Source organism: Loxodonta africana, chromosome 16 (genome assembly GCF_030014295.1).
Source record: "Loxodonta africana isolate mLoxAfr1 chromosome 16, mLoxAfr1.hap2, whole genome shotgun sequence".
Lineage (NCBI taxonomy): Eukaryota > Metazoa > Chordata > Mammalia > Proboscidea > Elephantidae > Loxodonta > Loxodonta africana.
Window position 1 is genome coordinate 81497867 of NC_087357.1, and position 14854 is coordinate 81512720.

General features: G+C 45.4%; 1 protein-coding gene and 1 pseudogene across 4 annotated transcripts in view; one reads left to right on the forward strand and one right to left on the reverse strand.

Annotated features, from left to right (window-relative positions):
- ALOX5 (arachidonate 5-lipoxygenase) overlaps positions 1 to 14854 on the forward strand; it is a 75686-nt gene that overhangs the window by 34821 nt on the left and 26011 nt on the right. For 3 of the 4 annotated variants that reach the window (XM_064269817.1, XM_064269818.1, XM_064269816.1), the window contains exon 4: positions 10204 to 10326. In XM_064269817.1, the coding sequence (XP_064125887.1) occupies positions 10204 to 10326 (123 nt within the window). Of the gene's footprint in view, positions 1 to 5377; positions 5595 to 10203; positions 10327 to 14854 lie in introns of those variants that run through there. The other variant, XM_023547148.2, reaches the window with a different exon arrangement.
- Positions 57 to 2522, reverse strand: LOC104845820 (tissue alpha-L-fucosidase-like; annotated as a pseudogene).

The following is a 14854-nucleotide window of genomic DNA, read 5'->3' on the forward strand; positions in this document are numbered from 1 at the left end:
TTTTATTTGATTATGTCTGAGCAAGCGGGTTGTGTGTCCTTTGTTGTTTGCTCGTCTGTGGGCACAACACTTTTCACCTCCTTGTCCAATGGGCGCAGCCAGTCACTCGCTATGGTGCAGCAGGGCAAGTACAGTGGGTGCTCTGTTTCCTGCTGGGAGCTCCTTGAAGCTGCTTTCCTGTACTCCCTGCCCATGAAACTTTAATGTGGGCAGGGTGAATCCAAGATGTATGGACCCTGCACTTCCCAGCCAGCCAAGCTACTGCAGCCAACTAGGAAGCAGCTGAGGTAGAGCAGGGGGGAGAAGGATGGGGATAGGAAAGTGTATGTTGCTGGTTACTGGGTGCCCTGTCTCCTGCTGGGAGCTCCATTAAGCTGCTTCCCAATGAAGATTCGAAGATGGTGAATCTGTGCTGTTTTAGCCAATAGGGGGCCTCTACACGTATCTCTCCTTGCTCTCTGTCACTTTCTTATTCCATTCCATGCTTGGAGTTCTTTATCTCTTCATATGACATTTAGTGTTCCAAGATTGACATTTGTCTCGGTTTTATTTAGTTTTGGGGGTCTTTATTGTGGAAGTACGGCATGGTGCTTCCATCTATGGTGCCATGTTGGCTGGAAGTCTCTATTTATTCATTTTTCTGGAAGCCTATGGGTACCTATTTTATGAAACACCTGCCATAGCTGGGCAGCTACCTTTTTTTTTCTTTTAGCTTTGCTAATTTATAATTTATAAAAAGGAGGAACCTAAGTGGTGCAAGCGTTTTGTGATTGGCTGCTAAACTAAAGTTTGGCCATTCGAATCCACCCAGTGGCTCCACGCAAGAAAGACATGACGAACTACTTCTGTAAAGATCATAGCCAAGAAAATCCTATGGAGCAGTTCTACTATAACACATGGGATTGTCATGACTTGGGGTCAACTCGATGGCAGCTAACAAAAACAATTCGTAAAGCCATCTCTCTTAGCTTCTTATCCTTCCCCTCATTCTCAGGAACCCACTGCTCAAGCTGTTGGTGAGTCCCCCACTGAGACTACTGATCGTCCCAAACTCAAAATTATCCTTAACTCCATCTTCTTTTCCATCAAAAACTTACATTTCCATGAAACAGAAGAAACCAGAGACTGATCCACACATATATAGATACTCGATATATTACTAAGGGCACTATTGATGAATGAGGAAAGAATAGTCATTTCACAAATGGAAGGAGTGGGAGAAGAGTTGGTGACAATTTATGCTAAATAATTGCATGTGGCTGAGCTTGTCAAATCCAGTCTACCTCCTCCCACAGGCAATAGTGTGACTTGGCTTATTCTTCATCTGAAGTCATTAGCAGGGATCAGCAGTGTCCCTTTCCTCTGGAATTCAAACGATCACTCCACTCTTGTCAGCTTTAGAGTCCAAGCAAAACTAACAGAGAGAGCAGAGGGTAGTAACCAAGGCAGGGAAATGAGGAGGCCTTGAACTGGATATTGGAACCATTTCAGACCCCCTTCGAGTTCCAGCATAATAACCTTTGCAGTCAAGGTAGTTTTAGGGGATGCAAGGTATAGGACTCCATTTTTTGGCCAGTGCAGTAAAATGCCATAAACATCTGGTCCTGTTGAAGAGTAGCAGAGAGATGTCATGTTCTTATCTGACTGTAGCCTCCATAGCTTAGAGGCATAAATAGCCTCCCTGCTGATGGTCAGCTGCTTCCCAACAGCAAGAAGCCTTTCTTGGAAGATGGGAAAAATCACCCCATCTTTAGTTGGCCCATTGTGGAGAAGAGAGTTGCCTCTCACACTTACTGCCTGAACCAGCTCTGAAATGATTTTCCTCTTCACTTGCAAGGCTTACCATCACCATGTTGCAACGATAGCCCCAGGATGACTTGTCCTTGGAGGATGCACATCTCCCACTTGTGATCTGGCAAGCTCCCTAGCATGTATTTATCTGGACAGTTGTAGAATCCTCCATGGTGACAGAAGCAGTTCTGACCCTACTGGTCATTTATTACCACTTGATCCTTGATATCGCTATCATTGTAGACCCAAGCAAGAAAATCTGTAGAGTTCCAGTAAGTATCAGGACATTCTCACTCTCCATCAGACCAAATTGGGTTAGACTTATACCTATTAACGAGATCATATAGTTCTGGCATTGCTTTTGAACTCACAAACTACTGTGTCTTGAAGCCATTTTTCGCATCAAGTAGGTAGAGTGGACGGGACCACTCTAAGAGTGAATGATAAAGTCCATAGCATATGTCCCTCTTTGGCAGAGCTGTTCCCAGCTCCCCAACAAATCACGATGGGGTCTTAAGTCCTAAGTGTTCCAGTTCCAAGACACAGGACTTGGCCAGTTGTGAGGACCTCATGATGCTTTGTGGTCAGAACTACATACCTGGCCCCCACCACTAGATGAGGTTGGTCCAGTGGTCTGGCTGGAAGAAGGCGGCTGTGAACTGCAGCCTGAAGTTAGCACAGCTGAAGCTGGGAGGGTAGTTGTTCATCTTGAAGAACTCATATTGGGGCTGTCCCTCACCCTTCCACTGCCACCAGAACCACTCACTGCCCCAGGCCAGCACTGAGTACATGCTCCAGTGAACAAACACCCTGGCGGGGCATCCAGACTCTTCCAGTCCGGGGTGAAGCAGCGATGAGCCCTGTGTTGCCGCTGAGCTGCATGCCTCCACTTGGCTGCTCTGAGAACCATCAGCAGGAGCAGCACAGCGCCCACCACCCAGGACTTCGTCTTGGGGGTACACAGTGCTACACATGTTATTGTTGTTGTTAGTTGCCTTCAAGTCAGCTTTGACTCATGGCAACTCTATGTACAACATAACAAAATGTTGCCCAGTCCTGTGCTATCTTCACATCCTTGGCATGCTTGAGTCCATTGTTGAGACCTTCCAACCTGGGGGGCTCATCTTCCAGCAGTATATTGGACAGTATTTTGTTGTGATCCCTAGGGTTCCCGTTGGCTAATTTTCAGAAGTATGGTTCCAAGCCTTTTTTCTTAGTCTGTCTTAGTTTGAAACTTCTCCTAAAACCTGTCTACCATGGGTGACATTGCTGGTATTTGAAATACCAGTGGCATAGCTTCCAGCATCATAGCAGTAGGCAAGCCACCACAGTAAGACAGACTGAAAAACAGACGGACAGACATAATATATGGTGGACACATATTATACATGTACATATATATTTCACAATAAAAATGTTGAAAAATAAAACCTTCATTTCTTTAGCACCAGATGTTGGGAAAGTAATTTGGTTTTATATTATAGATAATATTAAGGATATATGAATTTACAATTTGTTTTACAATATTTGTGTGCAAGCCTGTCACCTCAAGCACCCTATGATGTCCTTCGAGACTTTTATACTTGGTACAGAGCACATGCGTTATCTGAGGGCTCTGCCACTCCATCCCAAAGGGTGCTTGTTTCTACACTCCTTCCTCTGCTGTTCTGCCACCCTGAGCCACTGTGTCACAGCCCCCCAGCAAGCACTTGGCATGCTTCTAGCTTTGTGGAGGGAAGGTGTCCTCTGTTGCACCTACATTGGGCAGCTCCCATACTGTCAGGCTAGTTGTGTCCTGCCTGGTGAGTGGACAGTGAGCCTTGTCAGCACTCCACTAATGAAACCAAGGTGTTAATGGCTGGTTGCAATTAAATTCATTCTATAGGCAAAGCGTGCCCTAGAATTTTGTTCCCCAACCTTCTTCCCCTTCCCCCAAAAAAGGATTCTATGGTAAAATAAGTTTGGAAAGCCGCTTGGTACCTCCTCTGCCTGGAGGTTCACAATGCACATGAGCATTGAATTGTCCAGGTTCCGTGGTAATGAGCCATGGTCGTTTTTTTACCAGTTTTCCCTAGAAGCATGTGATGGACAGCTCTCGGTGTACTGCAGAATGAGGGTCCGACAGAACACCCTTTGGGAACACCCCCCTTACCCGAGGAGAGGCGGCTTTAGTGTTGTGTGTGTTTCTTAATTGAGTATTTTTAGTTACCTAGGTATCCATCCATATTATCTAAATAATGATAATTTTGTCCTTTAGTTTCCATTATTTAAGCCAGGCCAGGGCCAAGGGAAATAGAGGGATTTTCTAGTGAGGTGTTTTGCCCCTTTCTTAGATCTAATCACCTAATCATCATTTCATCTTCCTCCTTCCACTCATCTGTCCTTTTCAGAGCCCCCCTCTGCTTCCTCTTCAGCTCTTAGTTCAGGAAACACTGAACTTTGCACCATCTGCACAATATTGGAGCTTCCTCTTTCACATGAACTCTCAGGCATTCAGATTAGAATTCTGAAGTGAAGCAACAGCTAAGAATAGTCCCCTATATGGCAGAAAGCCTGTGAGTCTGGCCGACTCTCCTCACAAAATCATACATTCAAGAAGATGGGGAAACCCACACGGGCGATAACCCCTCAGCCCTGTCTTCACACTGTCACTGCACGTGTGTGTGCACACACACTGCAACGTAGGATAATTTGTGCAATGTTCAATCTACAGCATTTAATCTAATCATTGTGTGACTTGCTGTTTCACTCATCACTGTGTTTTGAAGAGTACCCAGTAGATACAGACAGATGTAGTCCCTTCATTTGTCTTCTGTCCAGCACACTGCTGTACGAACAAACCACCGCTTACTTATCCACTCTCCTGCTGACAGACACTTGGGCTGTCTTTAATTTTTAGCTGTTACAAACAGACCTGCAGTGAGGTGCCCTCTTTGATGAGTTACTCTTGGAATATCCCTAAAGGAGGCTTGCAGACACGTGGGCCATATGTGCTTTTAAGTTAGCCAGGTAGTGCTGATTGTGTGCCAAAGGGCTTCTGCCAGTTTACACCCCCAGCAGCCACTTGAAACTTGCTGTGTCCCTACATCACTGTGTGCTTCGCATCTTGAGACTTTCTCCTTCTTGTCAGTCTGATGTGAGTCAAAAAGCGTCTCGTTTTTTCCCTCCCTCTTAAATCACTACGTATTTCTTGTCTTATTTGGATGTGTGTGGTGGTGGTGTGGTGTGTGTGTGTGGTCTTACAGACAGTGGGTGTGTGTGTGTGTGTGGTGGTATGCGTGTGTGTGTGTGTGTGTGTGGTCTTACAGACAGTGGGGTGTGTGTGTGTGGTCTTACAGACAGTGGGGGGTGTGTGTGTGTGTGTGTGTGTGTGTGAGATCTTACAGACAGTGGGGGGTGTGTGTGTGTGTGTGGTGGTATGCATGTGTGTGTGGTGTGTGTGTGTGGTCTTACAGACAGTGGTGTGTGTGTGTGTGTGTGTGTGGTGGTATGCGTGTGTGGCCTTACAGACAGTGCTGCAAGAAGCAACCTTGTGCAAACATCCTTATGTTCTGCTGCTTTAATCACTGTCAGATCAAACCCCAGAACTCCGATTGGCTGGGTTGTCAGCATTTTTCATTTTTAAGAGACACTGGCAAACATCCTTTCACAAAATGTTATAGTAAGTTTCGGTCCTGCCAACTGTGTGTGAAAGTACAGTTTTACCTTCACTTATAACTGATGACTGATCTGCAATATGGCTGACAATCTAGTAACCCCTAAGGGAGGCCCCATTGTTTTAACCCGAATTCCGCCGACCACAGGTGAGTTAAGTATCTTTTCATTTGGTTGTTACCTGTTTGCATCGTTTCTTCTTTGAATTGCCTATGTGTATGTTTTATTTTTATGTGAAGATTTTGTTTTATTTTGTTGTGTGTGTATATGTGTGTTTTGATTTTGTTTTTTGGGGGGGTCTTTTTATTATTAATTTAAAGGAGCTCTTTATATATTAGAATGGTATCGCGTTGTTATATGTACTGCAAACATCATTTGTTTATATATTAGAATGGTATCGCGTTGTTATATGTACTGCATACATCATTTGTTTTCTGTAGCTTTTTTTCACAAAGAAGGTTTTAGTCCTCTATTTACTTAACTATTTGCATTGCTTTTCGTTTGACCTTTGGGTTTGTTCAAGGAGGCCGGCCGGCCTCACCCTACTTTTATACCAAAAATTCTTTATTTTTACGTAATGCTTTTTGCTTTGAACTTCAGAGCTTTGCTTAATCTGCCATGTGTTTTTATACGGGATATGAAGGAAGGGCTGGATTTTCCCAGCGGCATTTGTTCCATAATGCATTCCTCCACGGTGACCTGTGATGACCCCACATCACCCAGAGCATCATTTGATGGTGGTGATGGGCATGGCCTCTAGACCCCAGCGCCTGGATCCAGCTCCACTTACTGCTACTTAGTGTGTGTCCTTTGAAAGATGTTTAACCTCTCTGTGCCTCAGTTTCCTTGTAAGGAGAATGTGGGGAACAGTCCCTATCTCATAGGGTTCTTGAGAGGGTTAAATGAGTTAAACCATGAAAGCACAGAGACAGCACACAGTACATGTTGCTGTTTCGTGTTACAGTCTCACATTTCCTGGGTCTGTTCCTAGACTTGGTGTGTGGTCTATTTTTCTGTCCTAGAGCCCAGCACCAAGCTCTTTCTAAAAACTTTCTAAGTTTTAAAATCTGTTTACTATCTCACTGTTCTTTTTTAAGTTTCATGATGAGAATTGCTTTGAATTACATATAAATGTGTTATGTATTGGCATCTTTAGGACATTGTATCTCTCCGTCCAAGAACATGGCAGGCATTTCTTTCCACGTAGACTTGGTGTGATGTCCTTCAAGAGAATGGTTAGCTCTCCTCATGCAGGTCTTCTACCTTCCTGGTTACTTTCTGTTGTGGTAGTAGTGGTGGTTGTTGTTGATGTTTGCTGCTGTCAAGTTGGCCCCTGACACATGGTGACCCCATGCACAACGGAACAAAACGTGCTGTCCCCATGATCAGTTGTGAGTTGAATCGTTATGATGCATAGTGTTTTCATTGCTGCCGGATTTTCAGAAGTAGATTGCCAGACCTTTCCTCCTAGTCTCTCAGCCTATAAGCTTCACTGAAAGATGTTCAGCATCATAGCAACGCATGTACCTCCCCTGATGGCCGGTGGTGGCTGTGTGTAGCTTTTGCTATTCTGAATGAGATATTTTTCTGTTTCTAAATAATTGTTGCAGGGATAAAGACACAACTTTTTTTTTAGTATTTACCTTGAATTGATACCTTACCAAATGCATTTATTGGCCCTAATGGTTTTTTAATTGAGTCTTTTTAATCAGCCATCTTATCTAAATCATGGTATTTTGTCTCTTATTTTCCATTATTTACACCACTGATATTCTTTTTTTATTGTATGACTGGAACACAAAAAACAAGGAATACAGTACTAATCAGCATGCTAAGGCTAGACCTTGATTTCTGAAGACAGTGTCTGTGCTGTTTCTGTTTTGTTTGTTCAGTATGATATTTGCTGTGGTTTTCTGTTACTCATCGCTAAGGAAAGTCTTGGTTCTTTCTAATTTAAAATTTATTTGGCTCAATGTCTTCACTTAATTTCCTCAGAAGAAGTATGTGGTTGATTGATGAAATATTTGAGCCCTGGCCTGTCAAAAAAAATTTTTTTTCCTCCTATCCTCACCGATTACTTGACTTCTTACAAGAATCTTAGATAATGATCTTAAAAGGGATATCCTACCATCTTAGTTATCTAGTGCTGTTGTAATAGAAATACCACAAGTGGATGGCTTGAACAAACAGAAATTTATTCTCACCCAGTAAAGTAGGCTAGAAGTCCAAATTCAGGGCGTCGGCACCAGGGGAAGGCTTTCTTTCTCTGTCAGCTCTGGAGGAAGTTCCTTGTCACCAGTCTTCCCATGGACTAGGAGCTTCTTCTTACAGGAACCCTGGGTCCAAAGTACGTGCTTTGCTCCCATTGCTGCTTTCTTGGTAGTATGAAATCCCCAGCTCTCTGCTTGCTTCCCTTTCCTTTTATCTCTTGTAAGATGAAAGGTGGTGCAGGCCACACCCCAGGGAAACTCCCTTTACATTGGATGAGGGATGTGACCTTAGTATGGGTGTTACAATCCCACCCTAATCCTCTTTAACATAGAATTACAATCACACAGTGGAGGACAACCACACAATACTGAGAATCATGGCCTAACCAAGTCGACACATATTTTGGGGGGACACAATTCAATCCATGACACCTACAAACACTTTACACTATCTTCCTGTTTTCAGTGTGGCAACTGATAAATCTAATAAGTGTTTGATTCTTTTTCTTTTCTCAGAAGCTTGTGGGGTATGTCTCTCTCCCTCCTTTTAGCCGCCCCTCCTTCTCTCTTTTGTGCTCTCTTCTCTCTTTGACATTTAAAAACTTAATTGGTATATATTTAGGTGATGTTGCTTATTGACCCAGTTGTGAAGATTTTTGTTTTCTTTATGTTGAGGTGTAATCCATACTGAAGGCTGTGGTCTTTGATTTTTATCAGTAAGTACTTCAAGTCCTCTTCACTTTCAGCAAGCAAGGTTGTGTTACTTGCATTATCGCAGGTTGTTAGTGAGCCTTCCTCCAATCCTGATGCCCCATTCTTCTTCATATAGTCCAGCTTCTCGGATTATTTGCTCAGCATACAGATTGAATAAATATGATGGAAGGATACAACCCTGCCATTCACCTTTCCTGACTTTAAACCATGCAGTATTCCCTTGTTCTGTTTCAACAACTGCCTCTTAATCTATGTACAGGTTTCTCATGAGCACAATTAGGTGTCTGAAATTCCTATTCTTGGCAATGTTATCCATAATTTGTTATGATCCGCACAGTCGAATGCCTTTACATAGTCAATAAAACACAGGTAAACATCTTTCTGGTATTATCTGCTTTCAGCCAAGATCCATCTGATATCAGCAATGTTATCACTTGTTCCATGTCCTCTTCTGAATCTGACTTGAATTTCTGGAAGTTCCCTGTCAATGTACTACTGCAACCATTTTTTAATTATCTTCAACAAAATTTTACTTGCGTGTGATATTAATAATATTGTTTGAAAATTTCCGCATTGTGTGGATCACCCTTCTCTGGAATGGGCACAAATATGGATCTCTTCCAGTCAGCTGGCCTGGTAGCTGTCTTCCAAATTTCGTGGCATAGATATGTAAGCACCTCCAGCACTGCATCTGTTTGTTGAAGTATCTCAATTGGTATTCTATCAATTCCTAGAGCCTTGTTTGTGGGTTTTTTTTTTTTTTTTTTTTTTGCCAGTGCTTTCAGTGCATCTTGGATTTCTTTCTTCAAAACCATGGGTTCTTGATCATATGCCACCTTCTGAAATGGTGGAAACATCAACCAATACTTTTTGGCACGGTGACTCTGTATAGCCCTTCCATCTTCTTTTGATGCTTCCTGCGTCATTCAACATTTTGCCCATAACCAAAAAAAAACCAAACCCATTGTACTGAGTCAATTCCAACTCATATCGACCCTATAGGACAGAGTAGAACTGCCCCCACAGGGTTTCCAAGCAGCAATTGGTGGATTCAAACTGCCGACCTTTTGGTTGGCAGCCAAACACCTAACCAGTGTACCACCAGGGCCCAGAATCCTTCAGAATTGCAACTCGAGGCTTAAAATTTTTGTTCAGTTCTTTTAGCCTGAGAAATGCCAAGCATGTTCTTTCCTTTTGGTTAAATTGATAGTTAACATTAATGGACTGATGAATGACTGGCTCAATTTTGTACATCTATTGGAGTCCCTGGGTGGTGCAAACAGTTAACTTGGCAGCTATCCAAAAGACTAGAGGTTTGAGTCCATCCAGAGGTCCCTCAGAATAAAGGTCTGGCAATTTACCTTCAAAAAGGCAGCCATTGAAAACCCTATGGAGCACAGTTCTAATCTGACACACACAGGGTCACCATGAGACAGAGTTGACTCCACACTAACTTTTTATTATAAAAATTTCTGCCTGAGACTAGCTGAGACAGTACAGTGGGAGACATTGCCTCAAACAGATGGAGTCACATGAGGCTTCCTTCTTTGCTCCTTTTACTCACTGGTGCACACCTACCATTCCCTAGCTTTTTGAGGTAAATGCCAGCCTCAGGTTTAGGGGGCCTGATGCCTCCCGCTGTATGCTCAAGGTACAGCAAAGTTCACGCCCCTGGTACCCCCACACTGGAAGCATAGTCAGCCTGTGACATGTTGGCCTGACAGTGGACACATTGACTGCCACATTTCACATCATATAGACACAGGCCACCTCACCTGAGGGTGGCAACACCAGGCCAGACACTTAACCCACTTTTCTCCTCCTTCATGCTCAGGTGGATGGAGTGGAACCCAGGCTTTCCCTTAAGTATCGATGCCAAATTCCACAAGGATTTACCTCGCGACATCCAGTTTGACAGTGAGAAAGGAGTGGACTTTGTTCTGAACTACTCCAAAGCGTAAGTTCACTAGAACGTGAGGCCTCTGGGCAGCCCTAGCAGGGGCCAGGGTGGGAGGCAGGCCCCTCACCTCTTTCCTAGTGAGTACCTTGAGTAGGGGAACAGCTCTGCCAAGCAACTGTCCCCAAACACATTGGATTGTCTCTTGGCTACAGAGTGGCTTCTCAATATACAGTCACAAGATAATTCTGTATCTCAGCAAAGCTACCACCTGGGGGACACCAGACAGCCAAACAGTAGCGTGTTTTTAGCCCTGAAGCTCAGGTCTATACTTGGAATGCCCCACCCCCACCCACATGACCCCACCACGTGACCCCTCCATGGCCAATTCAAGTGTGGACAGTGTCCAGGCTAAGCCTCAGCGTGGCAGGGCTCTGTAGTCACAACAGCCCGGATGCCTCTGCTGACTCCTAGACTTGCACTCTCATTTGCCCAAGTAAGCACAGTTATTGTCCACATTTTACAGGTGAGGAGCCTGAGGAACAAGGCGGTCAAATGCTTTGTCCAAAGCTCCTGCTAACAAATGGCAGAGATGCTGTGCGCTTGGACTTGAGTTTGAATTGTTGCAAGCTTAGCTTAGCTTGCCGAATTGTGAGACTCATCTGGGGGCTTGGTAAGAATACAGAGTCCCTGGTCCCGCCCCAGGGCTAGTGCGGTGGGGGCACGTGAACCTGCACGTTGGTACCTGGGGGGTTCTCCTAATCACGCACATCTGGAAAACGCTGACCAGCTCTCCACGATGCAACCAGGGGCGAGAAACACGAGCCTGGTCAGTCTTCTGTGGTGACATTTGTGCAGTTGAGTAGCTGCTTTCCTGGAGAATGGCACCTCACTTGTCAGGGCTCTCAAAGGAAAGCCATGGGAGGCCATTGTATGGCAGGTTTCCAGTGGTCACACACTCCCAGCCCTGAGCCCAGGCTCTGGCTCCCTTGGACATGTTGAAAGAACCCTACACACACACACACACACACACACACACACATACACCCCGCAGCCTCTTGATCAGCCTCTGCAGGGATCCCTTGAGTCAGAAAGACCATACGTACTTACCTCTGGAAAAAGAAAGGGACTGCTGTTTATCAAGCCCCTACTTAGTGCCAGGCACTTAGTGTGTGGGTACTTTCTATGGAGAGTCATCTATATTAACCCTCACAGCAACCCTGGGTGGTAAGTAATATTACTGACAGTTTTGAACTGAGGAAAACTCCAGCTCAGATGTGTCAAGATCAAGGAATTTGCTTAAGGTTATATAGGTAGGAATTGACAAAACCAGGATTTGAATCCAGGCCTGTTCAGCTCCAAAGCTGGGAAGTTTTTTCCCCTGTGACAGTCAAACTGGAGAGAAAAATTAAAATCAAATATCTGGATTCATAATGAAGCAGTCTCCAACATCTAGCTACCTGGAAACATCATGGTGATAAATGTTTTACTTTCCACCCAGGGGTTGGCATTTTTGAGTCAAAGGCATATAGCTTTATTCGGACAGGGTCCAGACCAGTATGGGACAGAAGCAGGACAGAAGGCCCTTGTGAGAGGGGCAGTTTGGAAAGAGAATGATAAGGATGGAGAGGCTGTGAGATCAGGGGAGCATGATGCTGCTGTGGGGGGGAGTAAACTTGTGCTTAGTAATGGTGGATGGGTGGAAGGATGGATGGATGGGTGGGGGGGTGGATGGGAGGATGGGTGGGTGGGTGGAAGTTAGGAAGAAAAGAAGGATGGACGGGTGAATGGGTGGATGGGTGGGTGGATGGATGGTTGGACAGATGGATGGATGGATAAGGGAAGGATGGGTGGGATGGATGGAAGGAAGAAAAGATGGAGGGAGGGAGGGATGGAGAGATGAATGAATGGATGGAGTGAATGAGGAATGGAAAGAGGGAGGGATGCATGGAGGAAGAGATGAATGAATGTATGGATGGATGGAGGCAGGGATGGAGGGATGAACCTGGAGGGAGAGCTGTGCCTTACCTAGAAGATGAGATCCTAGCTCCTCCTGAGGGACCACCTATGTGAACCCCACACAGAGAAGGTCCTTGACAAGGACAGCATTTGTCTTCATTCTTTCTTGGGAATAGGAACAGGGCCCAGCCAGCCAGGATCTGCACCTCTCCACCATCACACCCTGCCAAGCACCGGCTCCCTCTGATAACTCTCTGCCCTCCACAGCTTATACAGGGCACACAGTGAGGGACCCTCACTCTCTTGGGGCATTATGTCATTGATGGGGTTCAGGAAGGCTTTGTTACAGTGGGGGCAACTGACCTGACTTGCTATTAGCCAGGCAGACAGAAGTGGGGCCCAGAGAAGGAGAAAGGTCTGCCCTGATCAAGAGGGTACCATGTGCACAGGTATTATGTGGTGTGGCTTGCTCAAAAAACCAAGGGAGTTGTAACATTTCCTGGTGGTTTCAAAGGAGGAATAGTTTGTATTTACTGACCATGCACCATTTATGGCATGGTCCTGAGCTTCAGAGATTGGCAGGGTTGATAAGGGAATGTCCTTGTTGCAGGAAATTGAGAAAGCAAGCTTCCTGACCAGCAGAGCAGAATAGGTAGTGCAGAAATAGTGCTGAGTTCTTTCTGGGAGAGGTGACAGACGGGCTAGGCTCATGTAGAGACCAGGCTTCTCGGCACCTCACAGACAGGCCACGCAGGAGTGCTTCCCATCACATGAGATCAAGGAGGTGGCAGCTCCCTGAGGGGGCTGTGGGAAGGGGACCACTGGGCACCTCGTCCATCCCACGGACATCTTCCTGAAAAAGTAGCATCAGAAATGCTCCCACGATCGGAAGTCAGCCACTGTTCATCTGGATTTCAGATATTCAGTGAGAAATGGAGAGCTGTGAGAGGTTGTGTGAGGAGGGACGGTGGAGTTGGCACTGCAGAGCAGGAAGCTCACCTGGCAGATTTTGAAGATTAGAGGAGGGACCCGGGGTGGGGAGGAGGTGGACAAGACAGTAGCTGGGAGGAGCAGATGTGGGATCCAATCGAAGTTCAGGTCACAGTGAGGGGAGGGTGAGGGGAGAACCTGAGGCAACCATGAAGTTGTGCATCCGGCTTGTAGGGAAAGTGGGGTGTCATTAAAAAGGGGAGATAGGGAAGAAGAGGCTTGGAAGGGAAGTTGTATCCAGTTTGGGACGTGTTGAGTTTGAGAGTCCTGTGGAACGTCTTAGGAGACCATGAGTGATGCAGTTAATCCACTTGGATGCTGACTGAAGGTTGGAGGTTCAAGTCCACCCAGAGGTGCCTCAGAGGAAAGCCTTGACAGTCTACTTCTAAAAGACCACAGCCACTGAAAACCCTGTGGAGCACAGTTCTACTCTCACACACATGGGGTTGCCATGAGTTGGAATCGGCTCAATAGCAGCTGGGTTTTGGTACAGCATCGGTGGCCAGCTCCTGCAGCCAGTGGGACATGCAGGCTTGAAACTAAGCCGAGAGCCTTCTGCAATCATTGGGGCCCAGGCAGTGGTTGGGAACCCTGTTAGAGGCAGGGGAGAGAAAGCTGAGGGCCAGAATGGAGGCTTTGTAGGAAGGTGGTGAGGGAGAGGAGTATTGTCTCGTAGCCATGCTCCCAGCAGCCCTTGCTCTTGGCCTCACCCTAAGTATTTGAGGTTGGGCAAAATTATGTATATGGTATCTCCTTGAATGAACTGGACAGTGAAGGGTAGGGAAGAGCAGGCCACATAGGTGAGGGTGCCTGGAGACGAATAAGAGCCTGGTGAGACAGAGGTGGGAAATGCAAGGAAGACTGGGCATCACTGGGGGCTAGAAGCTATAGTGGAGGAAGGAAAAGGTGGGCCCAGAACAGGCCATAGTGGGGAGGAATAGGTGAGTCATTTGTCCTGGGGAAAGGGGGCAGGGAAGAAAAGAGTTCACTCTGAAGAGACAGAGAGGAGGGAGTTGAGGAAGCTCATTCAGATGGCTCTGGAAACCAAACCCTTGAGTTTCGTTGGGAAGAAAGACCGTACCTTCTTATTGCCACCCCAACTCATGTCATAGAAAATAGGATTTTCCCCTTAAACTCACTAATGCTACTGGAACATCCCTGCACTTCTTAGAAATTTTCAAAGTATGCCCTGCTGGTACCTGATGCCAACAAAATATACTTCTGAGTATCAAACTTCTTTCCATTGAATTTTATTATAGAATCAGAGATCAATTACACTGGAAAATAAATTTGTTAGGAAATGTAGGGGAAAAAACACCACCTAAAAGTTAGAGAAATCTGGAAAGTTTTAATTATATTTGCTAAAGTATCTTTGTTTTGTTTTGTTTTTATGTTAAAACTTGGTCACAAAATAAGAGCAAGAGTTAACATATAGCAAAACTGATGTTTTTTCCCTCAGGAAGGGTTTGTTCTATGGTCAAATTAACTTGGAAAACTTTGCAAACTCTCCAGCAGTGGTTCCCAAATGTTTGCATGCATCAGAATCCCCTGGAGGACTTGTTAAACCTCAGACCGCTGCCTCTACCCGAGTTTCGAGTTTCGGATTCAGTAGATGTGGGGTGAGCCTGGGACCTCACAA